Here is a 22,723-nt window from a genome sequence, read left to right as displayed (position 1 = left end):
CCAGGGCCCTTTGTCTCTGTGTCTCCACTAGAACACACTGTTTCAGCAAAGGTGATTTGCCAGTTAGCTGGTGGATGCCTCAGAAGACCCCAAGTTCTCTCAGCGTGCAGAGCTGGTTCTTTTAATTTCAGAGTTTGGGGAAAGGCCTGGAAAATTATGTAGTGGAGAAAGGACAAGAAACCACAGCTGCTTCCTTCTGGAGGAGGAATGGTTTTAGGATCTGTTCTCCACCATTAAGCTCTTCATTCCCAATACTAAGTGAAAGAAACAGACAAACGGCATGGTGAATTCAAGATTCTCTTACTGGATTACATTTTGGAATGAGTTGGTGTCGCAGGGTAACAGAAACAAGACTTTCTTTCCCCCTTGTGTCTTGGCTGTTGAACCCCAAAGCAGGAAGGTGGCTGTGGGGAAATTCGTCGGAAGCTAACTGGAAAGGCCCTTGTGACAGGGATGTGACCATCTAGCCTTCACCTCTGCTTGGACTGTCCTAGCCTGTCCCCTGAGAACAGTACCGGGTGCCTGGGAGAAGGTGGCCCCCAGGGACCGACACAGTCAGATCTTTGATTTAGTCTTGGCCTGAGGTTGAAGCTCTGCTGTTTCCTGTGTGATGTGGCCACAGCCCTTAGTTGTCTACCTGTCAGGTGGGGACGCTGTGGTTCAGCCACATTGCTGGTGGTTGGGGCGGGTAGCAAAGTGTATGTGCACTTTGATTCACATCTGCTCACAGGCTGTGTCATTTCCATGGCAGGTTGTTCCACACTTGTGTTTCCTTTCCATGCTTAGCTCAAGTTTTGCCCCATGTCTGTCTTTGTAAAACAAGGTTAAACAACGCCGGGCAGTGGTGGCGCACACCTTTAATCCCAGCACTCGGGAGGCAGAGCCAGGCGGATCTCTGTGAGTTCGAGGCCAGCCTGGGCTACCAAGTGAGTTCCAGGAAAGGCTCAAAACTATACAGAGAAACCTTGTCTCAAAAAAAAACCAAAAAAATAAACAAAAAAAAACCAAAACCAAACAAACAAAAACAAGGTTAAACAAAACAGTATCAAAGCTCTTACATTAAAGATTCTACTTGCACTGGGCGGTGGTGGCAGCACTCGGGAGGCAGAGGCAGGTGGAGCCTGGTCTACAGAGCAAGTTCCAGAACAGCCAACACTACACAGAGAAACTCTGTCTCAATATATATATATACATAAATACTTGCTACAGGAAAAAGTACATATTTTCCAAAATATTTTGTCCCATTTCCCCCAAAGCAGCAGGGCACTGGACTTTACTGTGTCCTCTGGTACCTCTCTCTTGTTGAGGTTCTTGGGAGGGCTCCACTCCCCACCCAGTGAGCGTCCGTGAGGATGACACTGAGGGCCTCTTACCACAGGGTTTCCGGGCTGGGAGGATGGCTCAGTGCAATGTGAGGACCTGAGTTCTCAGCACCTGTGACAAGCAGGGTGTGGTGACACATGCCTGTAGCTCCGGTGCTGGCGGGGCAGAGAGACAGGTGGATCCCTGAGGCCTCTGGCCAGCTAGTCTAGACAAAGCGGAGCTCCAGGTTCAGTGAAAGAATCAAAGTGGCCTCCACTCATCCGTCCACTAATGAGTGTGCGTGCACATGTGAGAGCGCGCACACTCACACATGCAAACACTCATGCATGCACACGCTTGCACACACAAGTGCACGTGCACACATACACACAGGTTGGGGTGTCTAAAGCATTGTAAGTCACAACTTCCTGAGTGCTGCCGCCCTTGCTGCTCCAGACTCGAGCATTCCACTTCTAAACTACCAGTGTTTTGTTGTTATTTAACATTTGTTTACTTATTTTGTGTGTGTTTGGCTGGTTATGGTGCAGACCACAGAGTGCATATGGAGGTCAGAGGACAGCCTGTAAGAGTTGGTTCTCTCTTTCCACTGTGAGGGTTCCAAGGATTAAACTCAGGTCATCAGCCAGCCTGCAGCAAGCACTTTTCCCCACCCAGCTGTCTTGCTGACACCAAAAAGCTGTCAGTTTGTACTCAGGGCACCGTGGGCCTCTGGGCCCTTTTCAGCGCGTCTTTGGTTAGCTGGCAGAACCCCCGGGGAGACAGAGTTCAGGGAAAGCATCCTGGCTTCTAGTTACTAAATCTCTACCTTCTCCCAGCAGATGCTGTGGGCCAGGTGAACTGGTTAGGGTTTTGTCAGCTTAACGGAGCTGGGCCATCTGGGAAGAAGGAACCTCAGCTGAGAAAATGCCAACATCAGATTGGCCTGTAGGCAAGACCAGTGGGCATTTTCTTGATTATTGGTTGATGTGGGAGGGTCCAGCCCGCTGTAGATAGTGCCATCCCTGGGCAGGTGGTCTTGTGTTCTATAAGAAAGCAGGCTGAAGATGCCAGGTGCACGGCTTTAAACCCGGCACTCGGGAGGCAGAGGCAGGCGGATCTCTGAGTTCGAGGCCAGCCTGGTCTACAGAGCGAGATCCAGGAAAGGCGCAAAGCTACACAGAGAAACCCTGTCTTGGGGGGGGGGGGCAGGAGCAAGCAGGCTGAGCGAGCCATGGAGAGCAAGTCAGTAAGCACCATCCTCCATGGCCTCTGCTTCAATTCCTGCCTCCGGGTTCCTGCGTAAGTTCTTGCTCTCACCTCCCTGGGACAGTGCTGCATGTGGCTGGGATTACTGCCTCCTTAGAGGGTTCAAGTAGGGTGCACCATCTTCCAGCAGGAAGTCAGGACACTGCTAGGTGAGGTGACGGGGGAGGGGCTTGTTTCTGTAAGAACAAAGCAACTTCAACCAAGTGGATGTGAGTGGGGAGAAGGGACCTGACAGACATGGAGTTCAGCCAGTGAGAGGCCTGAATTGGTCTGGAAATTAGGTGTGAATGGCTTCATAGGGGCATAGGCGTCCCTCCCATGACTGTATACTGCTGGAATGAAGGTTTCCCATCTGGTGTTGACTCAGCTCAGCCTCCCTGCCCCAGTGGACTTTCACTGCCCAAGCTTGTAGGTGGCTTGGCTCCTGACTCACTGTTAAAAAGCTTCCTCTTTATTCTGAAGTCTCATGTTGAGCATAGTTCACATTTACTGTTTGCTCACTAAGAGTGTTGCAGGTCTGAGTCCACGTCCGCTGGGTGGGAGGGTTCTCGGGTAGGGAGCTAGAGGCAGGTGCCGCTGGGGCGTCTTGGAAGAGTCAGGTCAGTTCTCTCTAGCTCATGGTCATGGTGGAAGATTTGTAGTTGCCTGCCTGGGAGGCAGGTGGCTGTCATTTTACAAATATCTAGTTATCTGTACAGTGAGTGCCATTTTTATCATTTGAGCACAGTTTTCAGAACTCCTATGGTGAGTATTAATCTTTTGTGCCCTCACTAGGAGCAGGTGCCTTCAAGAAGCCGCCCATGTGCCAGGCGGCCACCCTACGTCTCCTGAAGGGAGCCAGGCTCCCTGTGTCTCCTATGTTTCTGTCAGCTCTTCCCTTTGCCTCCCCTAGTTCTTCCCGGCAGAGCTTTCTTGTCTACAGGAACATTGGGCTTCAGTCTTTCTTATAGTTTGGATCTCGTTTATCAGTAGTTCCTCTTTGTGTGTGTATGTTCTCGTGGGAGTGTGCCTGTGTGTGAACATGAAAGGCCAGAGGAGGATATCAAGGGTTCTCCTCTATTGCTCTGTGCCTTTTTGCCTTGAGACTGGGTCTCTCGTTGAAGTGGAAGTTTGCCTTTTTGGCTAGGTTGACTGTCTGGTCATTAAATTCCTAGGACCTGCCTGTCTCTACCCCCTCTGCTGGGTCACACAGAGCCATGCCTGCCCAGCAAGCAGTATTATTTACTGAGCCATAGTAGGTATCCTGGAACTCGCTTTGTAGACCTGGCTGGCCTCGAACTCACAGAGATCCTCCTGCCTCTGCCTCCCGAGTGCTAGGATTAAAGGCATGTGCCACCACTGCCTGGCTTCATAGTAGGTATCTTGACTGATGAATTCATTGCCTTTTGGGCAACAAGAGAAGTTCAGAGGGTCAATAGAGATCTACAGCTCAGTGTAGAACACTTGCCTGGGACTCTAGATTTGGCCTCTAGCTCTGCAAAAAGAGGAAAAATTCAGTGTGGTTTAGAGAAATAATAGCAAGTCTAGCTGAGTAGACGTGGCAGTGTAAGCCTTCCATACAGAGAGGTAAATCTCTTTTTGGTGGCTTGTCAGTGTGACCAGTTTGTGGCTGTACTGGGGAGAAAGCAGTGGTTAACCCATGGGAGGTAGACCTAGACTCCAAGTTCACTTTGTGAAGGGGGGTCTTGGTGTGTGGGAGTGTTTCAGGGCTCCTGGAGTCTAAGGCTGAGAGCGCTGGTACTGGAGTGAGCCATCATGGGCTCTAAGTTAAAGCTGTGAGTGCCCATCCCTCGCGGTCCTGTACTTGCAGGGTCCCTGTGGGTATTTACTGACCTGGCAGCATTTAGTGTTTAGATATAGATAGGTATTGATAGACTGTGCAAGAAAGCTCTGTTGTGGTTTGTTTGTAAGACAGTCTCTCTGTGTAACCCATCGTAATGTCTCTGCCTCCTGAGTCTTGGGTTACAGGTGTTCGTCTCTGCACCTCATACAGTTCTGTTCTTGAAACTTAGAATTGTTGCATGTGGTCTTCCTGCTCCATTTATAATGTGTGGGTCTCACCGGGAGAGTCAGTGCCGTCACCAGAACGTCTGCCTTTTTTAACCTGTGTTGTGTGAGCTGGGAAGATGGCTGCTGCTCTTCAGAGGACCAGGGTTCCGTTCCGAATCCCCACACGGCAGCTCACAACCCTCTGTAACTTCAGTTCTAGGGGATCTGACACTGTCTTCTGGACTCTTCTGGGGACTGCACATGTGTGGACACAGACACATGCAGGCTGCACATTCACAGAAATAGTTCTGTTTGAGACAGGGTTTCTCTGTGTAGCCCTGGCTGTCCTGGGACTCACTTTGTAGACCAGGCTGGCCTTGAACTCACAGAGATCCACCTGCCTCTGCCTCCTGAGTACTGGGATTAAAGGCGTGCGCTACCACCACCTGAGGAAAATATGTTTTAAATAAAGATATGATTATTTTTATTTTATATGTACGTATGTTTTGCCTGCATGTAAGTATGTGTACTGCTTGAATGAATACCTGGTACCTGCAGACTGTAGAAGAGTGCATCGGATCCCCTGGAGTTACTGATGGTTATGAGCTACCGTGTAGGTCCTGCGTATTGAACTCGGCTCCTCTGCAAGAAGAAGTGCTCTCAAATGCTGAGCCATCTTTCCAGCCCTAGTGTTCAGATTTTTTTGTTTTTTTTTTTTTTTTAAGTACAAAACAGCAGTAGAATGCTGTCTTAGGGTTTCTGTTGCTGTGAACAAACACCATGACCACAGCAGCTTTTAAAAGGAAAACATTTAATTGGGGCTGGTTTACAGTTTCAGAGATTTAATGTCCATTATTGTCATCGAGAGAAACATGGCAGTATGCAGGCAGACAGGCAGATGTGGTGCTAGAGAAGGAGATGAGAGTTCTACATCTTGATCTGCAGGCAGCAGCAGATTGTACTACACTGGGCATAGCTTAAGCATAGTAGACCTAAAACCCCACAGCAACACACCTACTCCAACAGGGCCACACCCACTCCAACAGGGCCACACCTACTCCAACAGGGCCACACCCATCCCAACAGGGCCACACCTACTCCAACAGGACCACACCCACTCCAACAGGGCCACACCTACTCCAGCAAGGCCACACCTCCTAACGTGGGCCAAGCATTCAAACACATGAGTCTGTGGGGGCCACACCTATTCAAACCTCCACAAATACTGTAAGAAAAGACAATCACTTTGTCCCCTTTACACCTGAAAGCCCTGTAGCGTTAACTTTTGTTGCTTGATTTTGTGGTTCTGGGGGCATTCTCTGCCTCTCTCATCCCAGCCTGACATCACTGAATCTTCCACTTCAGTAAGTCATGCTCCTTGCTCATCAGGTTGCTGGGATGTGTGCTCTGGTCCCCGAGGTGTCCAGGTGCATCCCGCTCCTCCAGGACTGGGACCCATCTAAGTTGTCCTGGTCTTCTCTTGAGGCATTAGTGGCAGTGTTCATCTGACGAGTGTGGCTGTTCCCACTTTTTTTTTTTTTTTTTTTTTTTTTTGGTTTTTCGAGGCAGGGTTTCTCTGTGTAGCTTTGCGCCTTTCCTGGAACTCACTCTGTAGACCAGGCTGGCCTCGAACTCAGAGATCCGCCTAGCTCTGCCTCCTGAGTGCTGGGATTAAAGGTGTGCGCCACCACCGCCAGGCTTGAAGAACTTATTGATGTCAGTACCAACTCCGTGGTTTGCGGTGTGTGTTGTTGGGTTTGTTACCGTTGTGGACCGTCTTTCCTTGAGCTTGTCTTCACACTACAGGGTGCTCTGGCTTGCCTGAGGAGACTGGCTCCTTTGGAGGATATTGAGAAACTGAAACCTGGTATTAGGAGCTCATTTTTTGTTGGGAGTTTCTGTTTCTATGGCCCTCGGGAGATAGAGCTTGATCAGATGTCTGTGTACACTCATTATGTCTGTGCTCATTTTTGTATGTCTGTCTGTCTGTCTCTACCTCAGTGTATATTTGAGACAGGATCTCACTGTCTGTGTATATGATGGAAGTGGGGAGTCATGCTGACCCTATCGGATTCCCCCACACACTCCCACTTCCTTCCTGTCCTTCCACCGACTGTGTCTAGGTTGGTGCATTTACGTGATCACTCCCAAGTCTACACCAGCTCACCCCCCCTTCCTCAGCCTCTCCCCAGGACAGAAGTCTTCATTGCTCTGTCACCCAGAGTGTGAGCTCTGCCTCCTTTATGTTTTGGCCTAAAGAAAGTGCTAGATGAGGCTGAGAGGTGGATCAGTGGTTAGGAGCACTGCTGCTCTTCAGAGAACCCGAGTTCAATTCCTGGCACCCACATGGCAGCTCACAACTGTCTGTAACTCCAGTTCCAGGGAATCTGATACCTTCACACCAATGCATGTAAAATAAATTAAAAAAAGAAAGAAAGAAAGTGCTAGATAAACCCTCAAGGGCTTTCCTTCCAGGCTGCCATTGTGTGTCTCACTTTGTTTACATTGATTTCCTGGTTTTACTCTTGAACTTCCTCTACCTTGTCTCATTCTCCTCTTAGGTTTGTTTCTGTCCAGTTTATCAGGCTGACCCTGATAACTCCATGTCAGCCTTTTGAGGATACCTGGGCAGGACTGTTGAAATGCACAAGCAACAGACAAAAGTTTGGTCAAAGGGTAGAAGGAAAGCTTGACAAGACAGTTAAGTGACCTTAGGGCGGGGATGTGGAAGGGTGGCCTGAAGAGAGGGAGTGACCTGGAGGGGACAGCCTGGGTGTGGGCTCCAGCGGATACAACCGCTGAGCCCTGGGAAGGACTCAGAGAGAAGAAATGTGTGCAGAGAGAAGAAATCTATTCATTCCCTAGAGCGTTGAGTGACCTCTAAGGTGGCACAGGCGCCGGGTTGTTACCAGGCATCATGATCTGAGTCTGTGGTGGAGGCTGGAGCTTTTCTCTGGACCCCACAGTGAGGGTAGCTTCTGCCTGAGAAGGGAGAATTGAACAGAATTAGGCAAATCATGTTCAGACTACTTAGACACATGTGGGTGGTTAGAAACAAGCATTAAAATCTGCATTTCACACCTGCTAAGAGATGAACAGTAGGTGGCATAAAGGATTAAATGGTTTTGAAAGCCATTTAACAGAAAATAGGATTAAATAGGATCTTCAAAGGATTAATTGGTTTTCTAAACCTTAATAAAATGATAGGAAGAAAAAGAACCAATTAAAATTTATTAAGATAATTTTTTGCCCTGTCTCAAAACCAAAATAAATAAATATATAAATATGATTTTCCTTAAACACTTTATAAAATGAAAATTAGTGTCATTAAAAAAAGGCCACAGTGTAGAAGAATTTCATTTACAGCCGTTATGTCTTGACAGAATGAAGGTAAAGCAGTTCCGTGCCCAGCAGGAAGAGCAGCGTGTAGTGGGGTACAGAGCACCCCAGTGGCTCACTTACACAGCTCACTGGAGGGTGTCAGCTCTCCAGGTAGCATCTGAGAGCTGTGGTATTGAGAGTGTGGTCTGGGTTAGGTTTGCTTGGGAAGGCATCTTAGGAGCTATAAAACATTTATGTGTTCTTTGGAGAGTCCAGGAATTTCATCCTCAAAATTAATTAAAATAATAAAAAGTTAGTGTGTATGCAAATGATTATTGTAAATTTATTCACTCTATGAAAATAATATTTATTAAAATGAATGTATTCAGCCCAGTGGTGGTGGTGGTGGTGGTGGTGGCGGCGGCGGCGGCGGCGGCGGACGCCTTTAATCCCCGCACTTGGGAGGCAGAGGCAGGCGGATCTCTGTGAGTTCGAGGCCAGCCTGGTGTACAGAGCGAGATCCAGGACAGGCACCAAAACTACATGGAGAAACCCTGTTTCTAAAAACAAAACAAAACAAAACAAAAATGTATTCAGTAGACTCAACTCATAAGTCTACTAAAGCGATCATTAACTGATGTAAAACATGAAAATCACAAGTAAAATAAAAATGGAGCAGAGGTTTGTAAGCAGTCGGTTAGTCCAGGAACAAGAACTGAAGTGGCAATGTGGACCAGTTCAGTACACGTGAGACTTTTGTGGGTGGAATTTCCTTTGCTCCCCGAGTGTGTGACGGACGCGCTGCTTATGTGACGGCCCTCAAGCTTGTGCGCCTGGTTCGGTGGGGTCCAGAAGGCCTCTGCTGTTTGCATTTGTGCTCTCGGGTGGCTTGTGGGTAGGTGACCGGCACCCTTCCCTTCCCAGACACCTTTTTCTCCTGGTTTATAACAGAAATCCGGTCCCCTGTTTCTCCTCACTAGAGTGGAAGGTGCTGTGTGGTTTCCCCTAAACGAAACCAAGAGGTGGTGTCCAGTGGCTGTCTGAAAGATTGTTTCCCTCGGGGATTTTAAGAGTGGTTATTTTTGGTGATATTTGAAAGAAACAAGCACGAACTGTAGATGACCCTTTAAGTTCTAACGAGGGTTTTCCTGTTAGACTGGCCTTAAAATCCAGGCTTTGTGTATTCTGTTTTCTGAACTCTATGCTGCTGGCGTTCTAGAGTCCACTGCTCAGCCTCTGAGGAAAGCCCAGAGTCTTCTGTTGCTTCCAGTCTGTTGTTGCTGGGAACAGCAAACAATAGTGATTGAACCTTAATAGTACTGAGCACCTGTGTAAGGAAGAACAGAGAGAAGTACGGTCAACAATGTGGACGTCAGTGTAAAGTTTTTAAAATATCATGTTATTCATTTTGACAGAGCTAGTTTTAGATATTAATTTGCTCAGTTTCCCAACCACCTAATGTTCTAGAAACCTTAGAGTAGCCGGGCGGCGGTGGTGCACACCTTTAATCCCAGCACTCAGGAGGCAGAGGCAGGTGGATCTCTGAGTTGGAGGACAACGTGGTCTATAGAGTGAGTTCCAGGACAGTCAGGGTCACATAGAGAAACCCTGTCTCAAACAAACAAACAAAAAAAAGGAGAAGAAAGAAAAAGAAACCTCTAGTGATTAAGCCAAATAGAAATGTGGGTTTGGGTCTGACAGTGAAAGCAGGCAGGCGTCTGCAACCAGCCTACTTGCCAGGTGGGCAGACCGGGCAGGAGGGAGACTGGTCAAGAGCACACTTCTCTAGAGCCGCAGTCCAGCCTTGTTCGTGGCATTTACTATGTCCTGGGAGAAATGAGCACCTCTCTGTGTGAGTTTCCTGGGATGACCATGCATTGTCATACTGGTGGAGGTGGGGGGCGGTGCTTAAAGTGACAGCGTAAAGGCTAAAAGGCCACAGTCACGGTATGGTCTATGGTTTCCTTGAAGGCTCAGGGAGGAACTTGTTTGCCTGCTCCAGCTCCTAGTGGCTACCAGTGTTCCATGGTATTAACTGGTTTGGGGCTCTCACCCTCCATCTTCTGTTTTCATGTGGCTATTTCTCCTTCCTGCCTCTGTCCAAATTGTCTTCCTATAAGAACACCGGTGAGTCTTGTTGGCTTTAGGGCCTACCCTGTTAGGGCCCACCCTGTTACAGTATATGACTTCATGTTAACTTGGTTATATTGGTGAAGACATTGTTTCCAAATAAAGTCACATTTTGGGGGAACACTTCATCCCAGTACTACACCTTCCAAAAACCCAGCTATTTACTCATCTATAAAACATGGACAGTAATAGAGTTACTCTAAAGAGTTGGTGTGAGGAATACATAGTAACATGAAGTGTCTGACTGGCAGATGTCACCAGCAGAGATCGCCTGTCTTACCAAGGACCATTTACAGCTCCCTGAGAATGCTAAAGGCATCTTTGAGTCTCACTGTCCTGCAGGAGTCTCCTGTTTCCATAGCTGTCCCATAGTTCCTGTATCACACAAGTAGGGACCACAGAAACACCCCACCCAGCACTCTGTGATCATTCGGCAGAACTGTCCCTTATGATGTTTGGGGACATGCCAGTTGCTCTCTCAGTGGACCAACCTTGGATCTGACCAGGAAATTTAGTTTTGGGGTTTTTTTTAAACCAGGAGCTTTTCACAGCAATGGTATTTGCTATAGTAGATACTGAAGCGTGTAACTGTTGACAAACATCCACGTTCAGAGAAACCTATAATGCGGTGTGGTACCTCCATCGTTTATGTTTTAATAGAGTGTTAGTGTGCTGGACTAAATTGGTATTTTTCTTTTTACTTACAGCTAAGCCGTTCACACAGCTTGTCAAGGACATGCAACTTCATCGGGAAGACTTTGAGATCATCAAAGTGATTGGAAGAGGGGCTTTTGGTGAGGTAAGAGGGACTCCCTCTTCATGGCCTGGGCAGCACCAGCTCCATACTTCTTGGGCAGCTGTCCACTGGCATCATCTGGAAAGCTCTGGGTGGGTAAACTCTGAGAAACAGAAGTAAGAAAACAAAATTTATTATTGGTGAATTACCCTGCATATTTTGGAGCCCTAAAAAATAGTTTCTTGGAGATAGAAGTTTTCAATTTGTTGACTTCTCTGTCTTTCCTTTTTTGTTTCTTTCCTTTTGGGGGAGGGGGGCGGGGTGTCAAGATCTCATATAGCCCAGACTGGCCTTGAACTCACTATGTAGCTGAACTTTTGATCCTTCTGTTTTTGCCTCCCAAGTGCTGGGATTCCTGGCTCTTGACATTTTCCTAAAACTGCAGGAGGGGCTAAGTCAGATCCTGTTCTGTCTGTCCCGGGCACCTTTCTCTGGTCCTCCAGGGCTGTGCACTGTAGTGAGGTCTGACCTGATTCCCTAGCTTGCCTTGGAAGTACATGTTCATCACTGAGGAACAGTCGAACAGTAACAAGGCGATGCATCACACTGGCTGGGCGTTGTGCTCTGCCTGACAGTGACCCCATCAGGCATTACCCACTGGACACTACTGTAGAGTGCTGCCAGGCAATCGATGTAGTACAGGGGATCCATTTTTCTCATTTAAAAAAGCAAACAAAAAAAAGGAAGGAAAGTAATTTAGAGAGTGGCTGCTTCTCTCTGGGGTCCCATCTGACTACAGAATCTAAACCAGCTCAGTGTTGGAGGTCTCTTCATGATACCCCCACTTTACTGCTGGGCTGTGATGGACTCTGTGTCTCCCCATTCTTCTCCCTCTCCTTTCCCGTGTCTCCTCTCCAGACCCACCTCTCTCAGCTCTTTCCCATCAAGGAGAGAAAGGCATCCAGTCCCCAGTGGCTTTTCCACAGCTCCAGGCCTGTCTTAGTCCCGCTCTGGATAATTACATACAGAGTGCACAGGTCTCAGTATATGGTTTGTGCCTGATGGAGGCCTGTGCCTCTGGAACCAGCACCCAGTCAGCGGAGTGTCTCCATCCCAAAGGTCCCTCCTGTCTCCGACAATACCTCAGCCACATCCAGACAGTGATTCTTCCGTTTTCACTGGAGGGAACTTTTTATTTGAATGAGCCACAGGTAAAAACCTGAGTTCCACATGAATTCAGAATGCTTAAGTGGTCAGTAGCTTGCTTGATGGTATGTATGAGTGTGGGTTTGTTGAACAGTGAGATTCAGAGAAAGTCTGGTAAACTCAGCCAGCTTCTACCCAGCCCACTGTTGGCCTGCAGTGGTGAGGAACCGACCATAGCCACAACGTCCCTGCCGGAGGGAGGGCACGTCAGATGGGAGCAGGGTTAATAGGGGGTGAAAGAAGGGAAATTCCTTTACTGCCAGGATAGTTACAGTGTATGCCCATCGTGTGTGTACCAGTGTGTGTAACACTTTACAGGAAGGGTGTTGAGAACTTATTGCAAAGCTCGGGTTTTATTGAGTTTCAGAGATAGCACTTAGCAGTATAGGCTTCTCCCAGGATAAGAGAACCAAATCTCCTTCCAGGCTGGGCCTGCCCTCCTCTGTCTTCTCCCCTCTCTCCTTCTCTCTGTGATGCTGGGCTTAGCCCAGAGCCTCTGGAAGGCCTTGAAACGTTTTCTTCTTCTTTTTCATTTTTTGTGTTTGACGAGTGGTGTCACTATGTAGCCCTGGCTGTCCTGGAACTCTCTCTGTAGACCAGGCTGGCCTCAAACTCACAGAGATCCACCTGCCTCTGAGTACTGGGATTAAAGGTGTGTGCTACCATATCTGGCTATCTTTTTGTTTTAAAGATTTTATTACTTTGGTTACATGTATGTTATATGTAAGGCTATATGAATTTATGTGCACTGCCTGCATGCAGGTACCCATGGGGGCCAGAGGGTGTCAGATCTCCTCAAACTGGAATTGCCTGGTATGGGTGCTGGGAACAGAACCTGGGTCCTCTGCAAGAGCAGTTCTTAACTGCTGAGCCTTCTCTTCAGCCCCTTGGCCTTGCAACTTCTACCGCCACCACCGCCCCCAACTCCCATAAGGTATATATTAGCTCATACCTGTAATACAGCAGTTGGGAGACTAAGGCAGGAGGATTGCCATGAGTTTGAGTCCAACCTGGGCTATATAGTCCTATCCCAAAAAACAATAAATAAAGAAAACTGCAAATTAAAAAAGAAAAAATAAGCAAACAGAAACCCCTCTTTTCCTTGTGTACTCTTGTTATCCTTTGGTGGACTCAACATCATCCGTGACTGTCCTCCCTGGTCCCTGTGGCCTGGACTTTGTACCCAGACCTCCTTGCTCAGTCCTCTAGCCAATCTGCTCGTTTTCCTGTGGCCGTACACCCTTAGGTTTCCCCTGCCGTAAACTAAACCTTTGGCCTCTGACTGAGGTCACCGCAGCCTGATGTCCCTGGAGTGGGCCAATCTTTGTACCTGTCTCTGAAAGCACTGAGCAAGTCACAAAAGGGGTGGACAGTTGCCAGTCATTGTTGGGAGAAATTGTCTTCCTGTCTGATCCGTTTGAGGTTTGTGTTTATGAACGTGTAATGTGTGTGTTTATGGGGCACAGGTGGTGTTCATCCTGAGTCTTGAGTGTGCTCCCATCAAATCAGAGTCCTTGGCGTGTCCCTGTCTGTCATTGTTATCACAGCACTCAACTCCTCTCTTCAGCCTCTCACAAAGTACCTTCTGGGCTAGGCTTTCACATGCCACCAGTCTGCCTGTCTGCTGTCTACCTGTCTGCTCTGCACCACCTGAGACCCTGTCCTCAGGTGAGAACACACAGACCGGGTGTCCTAGGCAGGGTCACTACTGTGGTGATGAAACACCATGACAAAGCAGATTGGGGAGGAAAAGGTTTATTTGGCTTACACTTCCACATCAGTCCATCATTGACTGCTCAGGACAAGAACTCAAACAGGGCAGGAACTGGAGGCAGGAGCTGGTGCAGAGGCCATGGAGGGGTGCTGCTTACTGACTTGCTCCCTATGGCTTGCTCAGCCTGCTCTTATAGAACCCAGGACCACCACAATAGCCTGGGCCTTCCCATATCATTCACTAATTAAGAAAATGCTCTACAGGCTTGCCTACAGCCAGATCTAATGGAGGCATTTTCTTTCTTTTTCTTTTCTTTTTTTTTTGTTTTTTGTTTTGTTTTGTTTTTTTGAGACAGGGTTTCTCTGTGTAACAGTCCTGGCTGTCCTGGAACTCGCTTTGTAGACCATGCTGGCCTTCAACTCACTGAGATCTGCTTGCCTCTGCCTCCCAAGTGCTGGGACTAAAGGTGTGTGCCTGTTGTCCAGGAAGGACGAGAGAAGTTCGGAGCTGGAGCCCAGCCACTCTGCCTGCTGGAGTCACGTTAAAAATCAGATGAACAGCCAGGCAGTGGTGGCGCTCTGTGTGTGTGTGTGTGTGTGTGTGTGTGTGTGTGTGTGTGTGTGTGTGTGTATGTAAGAGAGACAGAGAAAGATTTCTGAAATCTTTCTTTCATTGAAAATTAATTGTTCAACCCAATGCCTTAGTAACTACTTTTTCTTTTTTTTATTTGTGTGTGTTATTTTGTGTGTGTGTGTGTGTGTGTGTGTGTGTGTGTGTGTGTGTTGCTGGAGAGAGAATCCAGGGCCTCATGTGAGTCAAGTGAAGTGCCACTGAGCCACACCCCAGCCCCAGTGACTCTTTTCTCAGAGGGACTGTTTTGCACTCACAGGACATAGAGTTTCTCCTCCCCCCCCCCCACCCGCCCGCCCGCCCAGGGTTTCTCTGTGTAGTTTTGGTGCCTTTCCTGGAACTCACTCTGTAGCCCTGGCTGGCCTCAAACTCACAGAGATCTGCTTGCCTCTGCCTCCTGAGTGCTGGAACTAAAGGCTTAACCCACTACCTCCTGGCAACATACAGTTAATTTAAAACAGGTTTGTTTTTTTGTTTTTTGTTTTTTTTTGGTCTCCTTTTTTCTTCCAGCACAGGACTAGCATGAAATATTAACTTTGTTCTCATGTTCCAAGGTCAATTTTTAATGCTTCATGAAATTCCTTTGTTGAAATATCTAATTTCAGAAATAGTTTGACAGTGGTAACTATGTTTGTATGTGTGCGTATATATGTGGGGGTGGTATTTGTACATGTTAGTACCTGGGGGTCCTGGTGTAGCCTAAAGGTGATGTCACATGTCTTCTGTCACTCTCCACCTTGTTTTTGCGGGGGCAGGGGTGTCACTGAACCTGAACTCAGCTCAGCTGGCTCTGCCTCCCCAGTGCTGGGTTACAGGGTACAGGGTAGCATTCAGCTTTGCACTTGGGCCCTGGGGATTGAGGGATGAGGAGTGTGTAGGTCGCCCCCAAGTGCAGGGAGAAAGCTTGAGAGCTACAAGCCAACTTCAAAAGGACTGGGTTTGTTTTTACTGAAAATCTTCAAATGTTGCTCCGGTTCCCATTGCTTAGTACTGAAGTGTTTTTTAACTGAGCCAGGTGGTCCCATCCAAGCTACAGTGTACAAGCCAAGTTTTGTTGTTTAAAGGGCAAATCTTTCTTCATATAGAAGACTTCTCTTTTTTTGACTTCTCGTTTCTCAGAGTTCCCAGGCAGTTAGGATTGCCATTTAAATGTGCAAAGCTTTTGAACCATTAACTAAATTTTTGTTAAATTCAAATTTGCATTCTAGGTTGCTGTGGTCAAAATGAAGAGCACTGAACGAATTTATGCAATGAAAATTCTCAACAAATGGGAGATGCTAAAGCGAGCAGAGGTATGTGTGGAGTGTGTAATGAGTAAAAATGGTGTGTGTGAGAAGGGACTGGCTGCAGTGGCCCTTGCAGCTGCCTGAGACGCTTCAGACATTCACCATAGTCCTCTGCCACGTGCAGATGAAACCCTTTGTTGGGAGCCCACGTGGTGCAGATACTTTCACGGTCCCTTATTGAGGGTTGTAGACTGGAAGGATCAGGGTGGAAGGAGCTGCCTGGCCATCTTGACACACTTGCCCTTGGTCCCTGCACCCCACACCCAGCGTCTGGTCTCAGCTCTGCTTTCTGCACTCTCAGCCTTGCCCTTCTGTCCCTTGTGAGCGTCAAGTTGTCTTCCTCTTGGCTCCGCTCCAGCCATCATGCTCACTCCTCTTCCCTTCTTACTCTGCCAGGCTCCCTTGGCTCCCCGTCTTTGCAGATCCCACCTCTGGCCAAGCCCCTTGCTTGCCCAGGGCAGTCTGGGCTTCAGTGGAGCTGCAGTGTATGGCCAGGCTCTGCCCTCTGCTATGGGATATTCTTTTTTTTTTCCGAGACAGGGTTTCTCTGTGTAGCTTTGCGCCTTTCCTGTATCTGGCTCTGTAGACCAGGCTGGCCTCGAACTCACAAAGATCTTCCTGGCTCTGCCTCCCAAGTGCTGGGATTAAAGGTGTGCGCCACCACCACCTGGCGGGATATTCTTGATAGAGGTATACCTCCTTTTGGAAGACCCTTCTGTAGTTTCTGACTCTTGGCATCTTGCTACTCATACCTTTCTTGTCAGTTGCCCCGGATTTCTTACATGTTTTGCCATTGGTAGCTGCACCTTGGGCAGGTAATAATATGCAAAATCCTTAAGAGGGGAGGGGGGGAGGGAGAGAGGGAGGGAGGGGGGAGAGGGGGAGAGAGAGGAGGAGAGAGGAGGAGAGGAGACAGGAGAGAAGAGAGAAAGTTGTTTGGGGGAGAAAGGGTCTTGCTATGTAGCCCTGGCTAGTCTAGAACTCACTATCAGGCTGGCCTCTAACTCATAGAGATCTTCCTGCCTCTGCCTTCCAAGTGCTAGAATGAAAAGCATGTACTACAACCCCTGGCTATTACTAGGTCTTTGTTGAGCTTCAGATTTTGTGGACTGGGTAGTGTTGACCAGCCAGCCTCCCACAGACACTTCATGCTCTTGATGTCTACATTGTTTGTATGTCTCGTTCTCCTTTGGTACCATTTCCTGTTTCTGATGTAGCTCCACACATAAGACCTTGCCCTCTGTCATTGCTCAAGAAGTGAATGTGGGTTGACCAAGTTGTCACCATCTCGGTCACCTGGTAGCCCCATGACTGCCTTAGCCACCTGCATCACCAGCCGTGGAGTGGTACCCAGTGGCTTCCTTCCATTCTCTCTGCTCTCACATAGTTTGTGTCTGTTGCTGTGATAAAACACTGACCGAAATCAGCTCAGAGAGGGAGGGTTTGGTTGGCTATCATTTCCCTGTCACAGTTGTCGTCGTTAAAGAAATTCAGGGCAGGAACTGAGTGGAGATGTGGAGGGGCACTGCTCACTGGCTTGCTCTCCGTAGTTTGCTCAGCCTGCTTTCTTATATAACTCAGGACCCCCTACCCAGCACTGGCACTGCCCGCAGGAGCTGGAGCCTCCACATCAATCATTAATCAAGAAAAGTCCCCACAGGTTTGTCTAGAGGCCTGTCTGATGGAGGCAGTTCCTCATTTGAGGGTCCTCCTTCCTGGATGACTCCAGCTGGTGTCGGGTTGACAAAAAGACTTTGGCAAACAAGGGAATCACTGAAGCAGTTGAGGGAAGCAGCAGCTGGTGTGCCATAAAGTGTGGGAGGCGGAAGGTGTGTGGTCTGCATCCAGCGCCATGGCGGAAGAGCCGATTGAAGAGTTCCTTCCTACAGCTGATTCCATTTGATGGGTCACACAGCTTCAGTTGAACTAGCCACCCAGAAAAGGCTGAAGTACTCACTCGTGTGTGTGTGTGTGTGTGTGTGTGTGTGTGTGTGTATGTATATGTATGTGTATACACACACTTGCTTTCTCAGCTTTCCTTTTTAACCACACAGGCCTGAAAGCCTTTTACCGGTGTGTCCTTGGCCCTCGGGGGTGATATGGGAGTGTCAGCTGTTTGTGATTGTTAATCAGCAGACGGGGTAAACAGTGTTTCAGATCAGGAAGAAGTGTGCGGTTGGGTACCACGTGTGTCACACACCCAGGGCACATGAAGAGGCTGTTAGTAAAGAGGTGTGAGGATGTATTGTGGTGGATGGGGTGTGCAATTGAGAGCTGCTGCTGAATCCATGCATCACGTCAGGGTGACCTTAAGGTGTGGGCCACAGAGTGTCATGGGGAAGGGGAAGGCATTGGTAGTCTCCGTGATCCTTGCCCTTGCCCAGGGCTCAGGAGAGGAAAAGTGCAGATATGTTCAGTTTCTTGGCTTCTATAGAAGCCATTGGGGACAGAGGTGCGTTTGGTTCCAGGTGAGGTAAAAGATCCGGCTCTGGGCAGTCAGGAGGATTGGAGGTACTTACTGTATGCAGATCATGGTCACAACAGAGACTACTAATATTCAAGAATATGTTCTGTGGACAGTTCCCTAGATCAGTGGTTCAACCTGTAGGTCGCAACCCCTTTGGGGTTGAATGACCCTTTCACAGGGGTCTCCTAAGACAATCAGAAAAAACAGATATTTACATTACAATTCATAACAGTAGCAAAATTACAGTTATGAAGTAGCAATGAAAATTTTATGGTTGGGGGTCAGCACAACATGAGGAACTGTATTAAGGGTCTCAACATCAGGAAGGTTGGGAACCAGTGCCCTAGATGGATGCCGACTGACTTGCGGGGTGGCTACCCACCAACCCCACAGTTCCCCAGAGTTTTCTTGAGTGAGAGCAGCAGGAAATATTAATAGAACGATTTAGAGTGTAGAGATAAACAGATAGAAAATACAGGATAACCTCAAGAGGGCCTGGAACCTATTCCAACGGGGCCTGACTGGCTCTGCCTCAGGGTGTTTATAGAGACGCCAAGGGGTGGAGCAAAAGACCTCCCCCCAGCACAGCCAAGTGCAGACCACCTCAGACCCCTGCACTCAGGCCCGTGGTCCAATCATCCTCTCTATGCGGACCTGCTGGGTAAAGCCACGAGGAACCTGAAAACGGGCTCCCATGCTGACTGTCCTCTCATCCCTCACAGACAGCGTGTTTCCGAGAAGAGCGCGACGTGCTGGTGAACGGCGACTGTCAGTGGATCACCGCGCTGCACTATGCCTTTCAGGATGAGAACTACCTGGTAGGTTCAGGCGCTCGGCACAAACCCACCAGGGACTCTTCCCTCATGGTTCTGGCTCTTCCTTGATGCCACTCAGGAGACAGTGTGGAACAGACATTGTTAAGTACATACTAGCCTACAAAAAACTGGGAGGCGGGGGATGTTTCAATTTAATAGCCCTCAGGTAGAATTTTTAACACTGGGTTCTCTCAAAGTTTGTACATCATTTTTCTCAAGCTATTAGTTTACTATGTGACTTGGTTCTTAAAACATTTTAAATGGATAAAATTCTTTTTTGTTTTGTTGTTTTTTTTTCTGTTTTGAATTGTGTATAACCATAGGAAACTCAGCTTCAGTGGTAGCACACCTGTGGTCTCAGTAATATGAAGGCTAAGACAGCGGGTCAGGAGTCAGAGAAAAGCAGTAACACATGGGGTGTTACGGTGCCCTAGCTCGGCACTGCACAGCTGTTTCCTCCTTTGTCGTGTGAGGGGTCTCCAGAGGGCATGAGGACCTGGGCAGGTCTTCTGGGGTGTCTCAGTGCTGCCGAGTCACCTCTGTTGTCTAAGCCTGCACTCTCTCAGAATTCCGTGAGTACTTTGGAAGTCCACCCGTGTGTGGGTTTGAGTGTGGACAGCTGTGAAACACTCCTGGAGCGGCCAGCGTAGAAGTGATGGCCTTCAGGACTGCCTTGTTTGGGTTCCATTCCGGGGGGGACTTTCCAATGAGACTGTTCTGAGTGGACTCTGAGGACCACGGAGAAGCAGGGCCACGCTTACCTCCTTCTGACCAGTGCTCTTGCCTCAGCAGTGGCTAAGCAGATGGAATTGCTCTTGTCCCCAGCCGGGAGCTGAGGCTCTTCTGTGTGACAGGACTCCCTCATCTGTTTGCCCTGTGAAGCTCCTTGATCAAGTGTCCATTTGCTTGCAAAAAATTTTTATTCATGTTAAAACGATCTCTTTCAAACAACAAAAATGCTTGAGATTTGAACCACCAGGATGTGGTAAATGGTATGTGTCGTATTGTTTACTTAGAGAGGTTTGTTTTGTCCCAGCAGAGGGCAGCTGGTGTCTGCCAGGTACCCCATGATACATTAGGCCATGGTCAGCCTTCTCAGTGACTCCATGATATAAGCCTTTGTGAATGCCATCTTTTTATAATTGGGTGTCCAGGGCACAGAGTGTGTGGCTGTGTGTTCACAGTCCTTGTACAGATGACAGCAGCCATGTCAGGGTCCCTGCTCTGGTTTGCTGGGGCAGGTGGTTGATGTTGCTCAGTTCCTGATGATTGTTTCTGCCTGTGTGCTCAGGTGGGCCCCCTCCAGAACTCTGGCTCTTGTAATAGGAACTATTTGAGCTTTCTGGGAATACTAGGCATCACGGATCTGTTCAGTAGAATACAGTTGTGTTTTAAATTTCTTCTCTCAAATCAATAGTGCGATGCTGTGTGAAGTGTGAGACAGGCATTATCAGGGGTATTGTAAATTCACACATGTCAGTTAGGAATCTCCAGGGAAGATACCAGTTCTTGGGTTAACTTCTAGGGTGTGCTGTGGTGCATCAGCAGGCCTGCTGCCTGAACCAGAGCCTAGTGGAATTGTTGGAATAGGACTGTGTTGTTCTAAGGGAGAGGAGGAGACATACGGGGAGCACAGCTAGATGCCCGTGCTGGCCGAGACATGCCTCACCTGGGAGCATGCATGCCTCTGCTGCCCGGGGGCTGGTGGTAGGTGTTCGGATTTCTGTTGCAGATGTGTGGCATGAAGTCTCATCAAAGGAAGCCTGTTAACCACCAGCTGAAAGACTTAACTCTCAAGCCTGCATGACAAGCAGAGCTTACTCCCATCTAAGTTTCTTTGGGTCTGTCCTATAAACTGTTAAGTTCCTTTCTGTAGCTTGGTTTCAGGAAGCCGTCAGTCAGAATAGCCCTGTTACAGCTGCAGTGTAGCTCTCTTTAGATTCCTGGATAGACAGGAGGCCCTTGGAGCTCGGCTGTATATGGTGCTGATTCTCACCCTCTGTTCTCTTAAGGGTGCTGTTTCATTTCTCCTAGGTCCCCCCAGCCTCCAAAAATGTCCTTTAGCAGCTCCTGGCTCTCTTCCTCCAGGGTTTCTAGAGTGTCTACCCACCTTCCTCCACACACAACACCTTGCCTGCCTGCCTGGCCTCAAGTCTCGGTGATCCCCACCATAGCTGCTGAGCTCTTGCTACAAGCTCTAGCTTCCTTCTCACTGTACCTAGACTCGGGTCTTTGCTCCAGCTGCCACATTCATCTCTTCCCTCCTGGCCTCCGCACCGCCCCGCCCTCCACCTCCAGCGCCCCATAGTCTGTGCTCAGTAGCTTCTGTGCTTGTTGTGGTCTTCCTTAGTAATAGGAACCCTGCTGAGCAAGGACATTTTCCATTTTCTACACTCCAGGCCTCACCTCCCAAGCCCTAATGGGCTGAGTGTTGAGGCGGGGTCAGGGGTGCTCCGTGATGGAAACAGATACTTCAGTGTCTGTCCGCCAGGATGCTCTGTGCAGTAAAAGTTGAGCAGGGTGAGGGGCGGGAGACTTGCGGGGGCAGGAGTCTGCTCTAAAGATGCTGTTGGTTGGGAAGCAGGCTGAGGTGGCCTTCACAGGGTGGGGATACAGGAAGAAGGAAGGATTTGTAGAGGAGGGGATACCTGAGGGGAATTTTGGAAGCGGGGTGAGAGCTGTTGGTCCACTCTAAGGCAGGGGTGCTATGGTTTGCTCACACCCAGTGGACCACTCTTAGACAGTGGCGTGGTGATCACTTTACTTCCATAGGGCATGCATCCTCTGTCCTACTGAGATTGTGGGCCCTGAGTTGGGCATGAGAGGAGGGCTGTGTTGAGGACTGACAGGTAACAGGCCTAGCTCAGGTAGCTGGAGGCACAGCAGAATAGAGCTGTCACTGTATCAGATCTCAATACTTGTTAAAGGGTGGTTTCCCTGGCTCAGTTAACCAGGCCATGGATATTCCTTACTATGGCAGTGACTTAAAACTTAGGTTGACATGGAGATGAGACTGCCTGACACACTGTGTGCCTGACACACTGGCCTCGGGGCTGTATGAGTGAAGGGAAGCACTCGGTTCCCTAGCAGAAGACATTTCTCCCCGTAAAGCAGGAGCAGCCTGAGCTGCCTGTGGCTGAACATATAAGTGCCACCCTTCCTGCTTTGATGGCATTATCTTTTCAACAAGAGCTGCTGGGGTCTGTGATGTTGGATAGCTCCCCTCTCTTCAATGTCCTCCTGTGGCTCGAGGACCAACCCTGCAGGCTGGATGGTCTGTCTATGAACTGAGCTCCTGCTTCAAACCCGGCTCTTGACGGGCTTTCCCTGTGAGTGATGCCGTCAGCCCTTCTTCACTGACTAGCTCATTGTTTCGTGAACTCTGTTCTCTGCCCTGTGTGCATTTGGACCGCAGCAGCACCACAGCGCATCAGGGTGTTTTCTGAGAGAGGAGATCACTGCATATGCCTGTAATCCTAGCACACTGCAGCCTGGGGAAGGAGGCCAGCCTGGGGCAGGAGGCCAGCCAGGGCTACTTGTCAGACCCGGCCTTGAGTCAAACAGTTTCCATGGTAGTCAGCTGTCAGGTTTGATGTTAAGAACTGTATTCTCTCTTTCTAACCTGTAGTACTTGGTTATGGATTACTATGTGGGCGGTGATTTGCTGACCCTGCTGAGTAAATTTGAAGACAAGCTTCCAGAAGACATGGCAAGGTTCTACATTGGCGAAATGGTGTTGGCCATTGATTCGATCCATCAGCTTCACTATGTGCACAGGTAACCACCTTTTCATGAATACTTTTATGAATACTACATTAAACATCAAAGTTCTCCTTTTAACTAGTCATTCCTTGTCTCGGG

At 48.7% G+C, this 22,723-nt stretch overlaps 1 protein-coding gene across 1 annotated transcript in view; it reads left to right on the top strand.

The window, feature by feature from the left end:
* The window catches only part of Cdc42bpb (CDC42 binding protein kinase beta), a 78,437-nt gene that overhangs the window by 30,543 nt on the left and 25,171 nt on the right, over positions 1 to 22,723 (top strand). Inside the window, exons 2-5 of the mRNA XM_059279033.1 lie at positions 10,716 to 10,807; positions 15,503 to 15,586; positions 18,770 to 18,865; positions 22,491 to 22,639. Coding sequence (XP_059135016.1) covers positions 10,716 to 10,807; positions 15,503 to 15,586; positions 18,770 to 18,865; positions 22,491 to 22,639 — 421 coding nt within the window. The remainder of the gene's footprint in view (positions 1 to 10,715; positions 10,808 to 15,502; positions 15,587 to 18,769; positions 18,866 to 22,490; positions 22,640 to 22,723) is intronic.

The sequence above is a fragment of the Peromyscus eremicus genome, chromosome 14, assembly GCF_949786415.1.
Source record: "Peromyscus eremicus chromosome 14, PerEre_H2_v1, whole genome shotgun sequence".
NCBI lineage: Eukaryota > Metazoa > Chordata > Mammalia > Rodentia > Cricetidae > Peromyscus > Peromyscus eremicus.
This window is presented reverse-complemented; position numbering and strand designations above follow the sequence as displayed.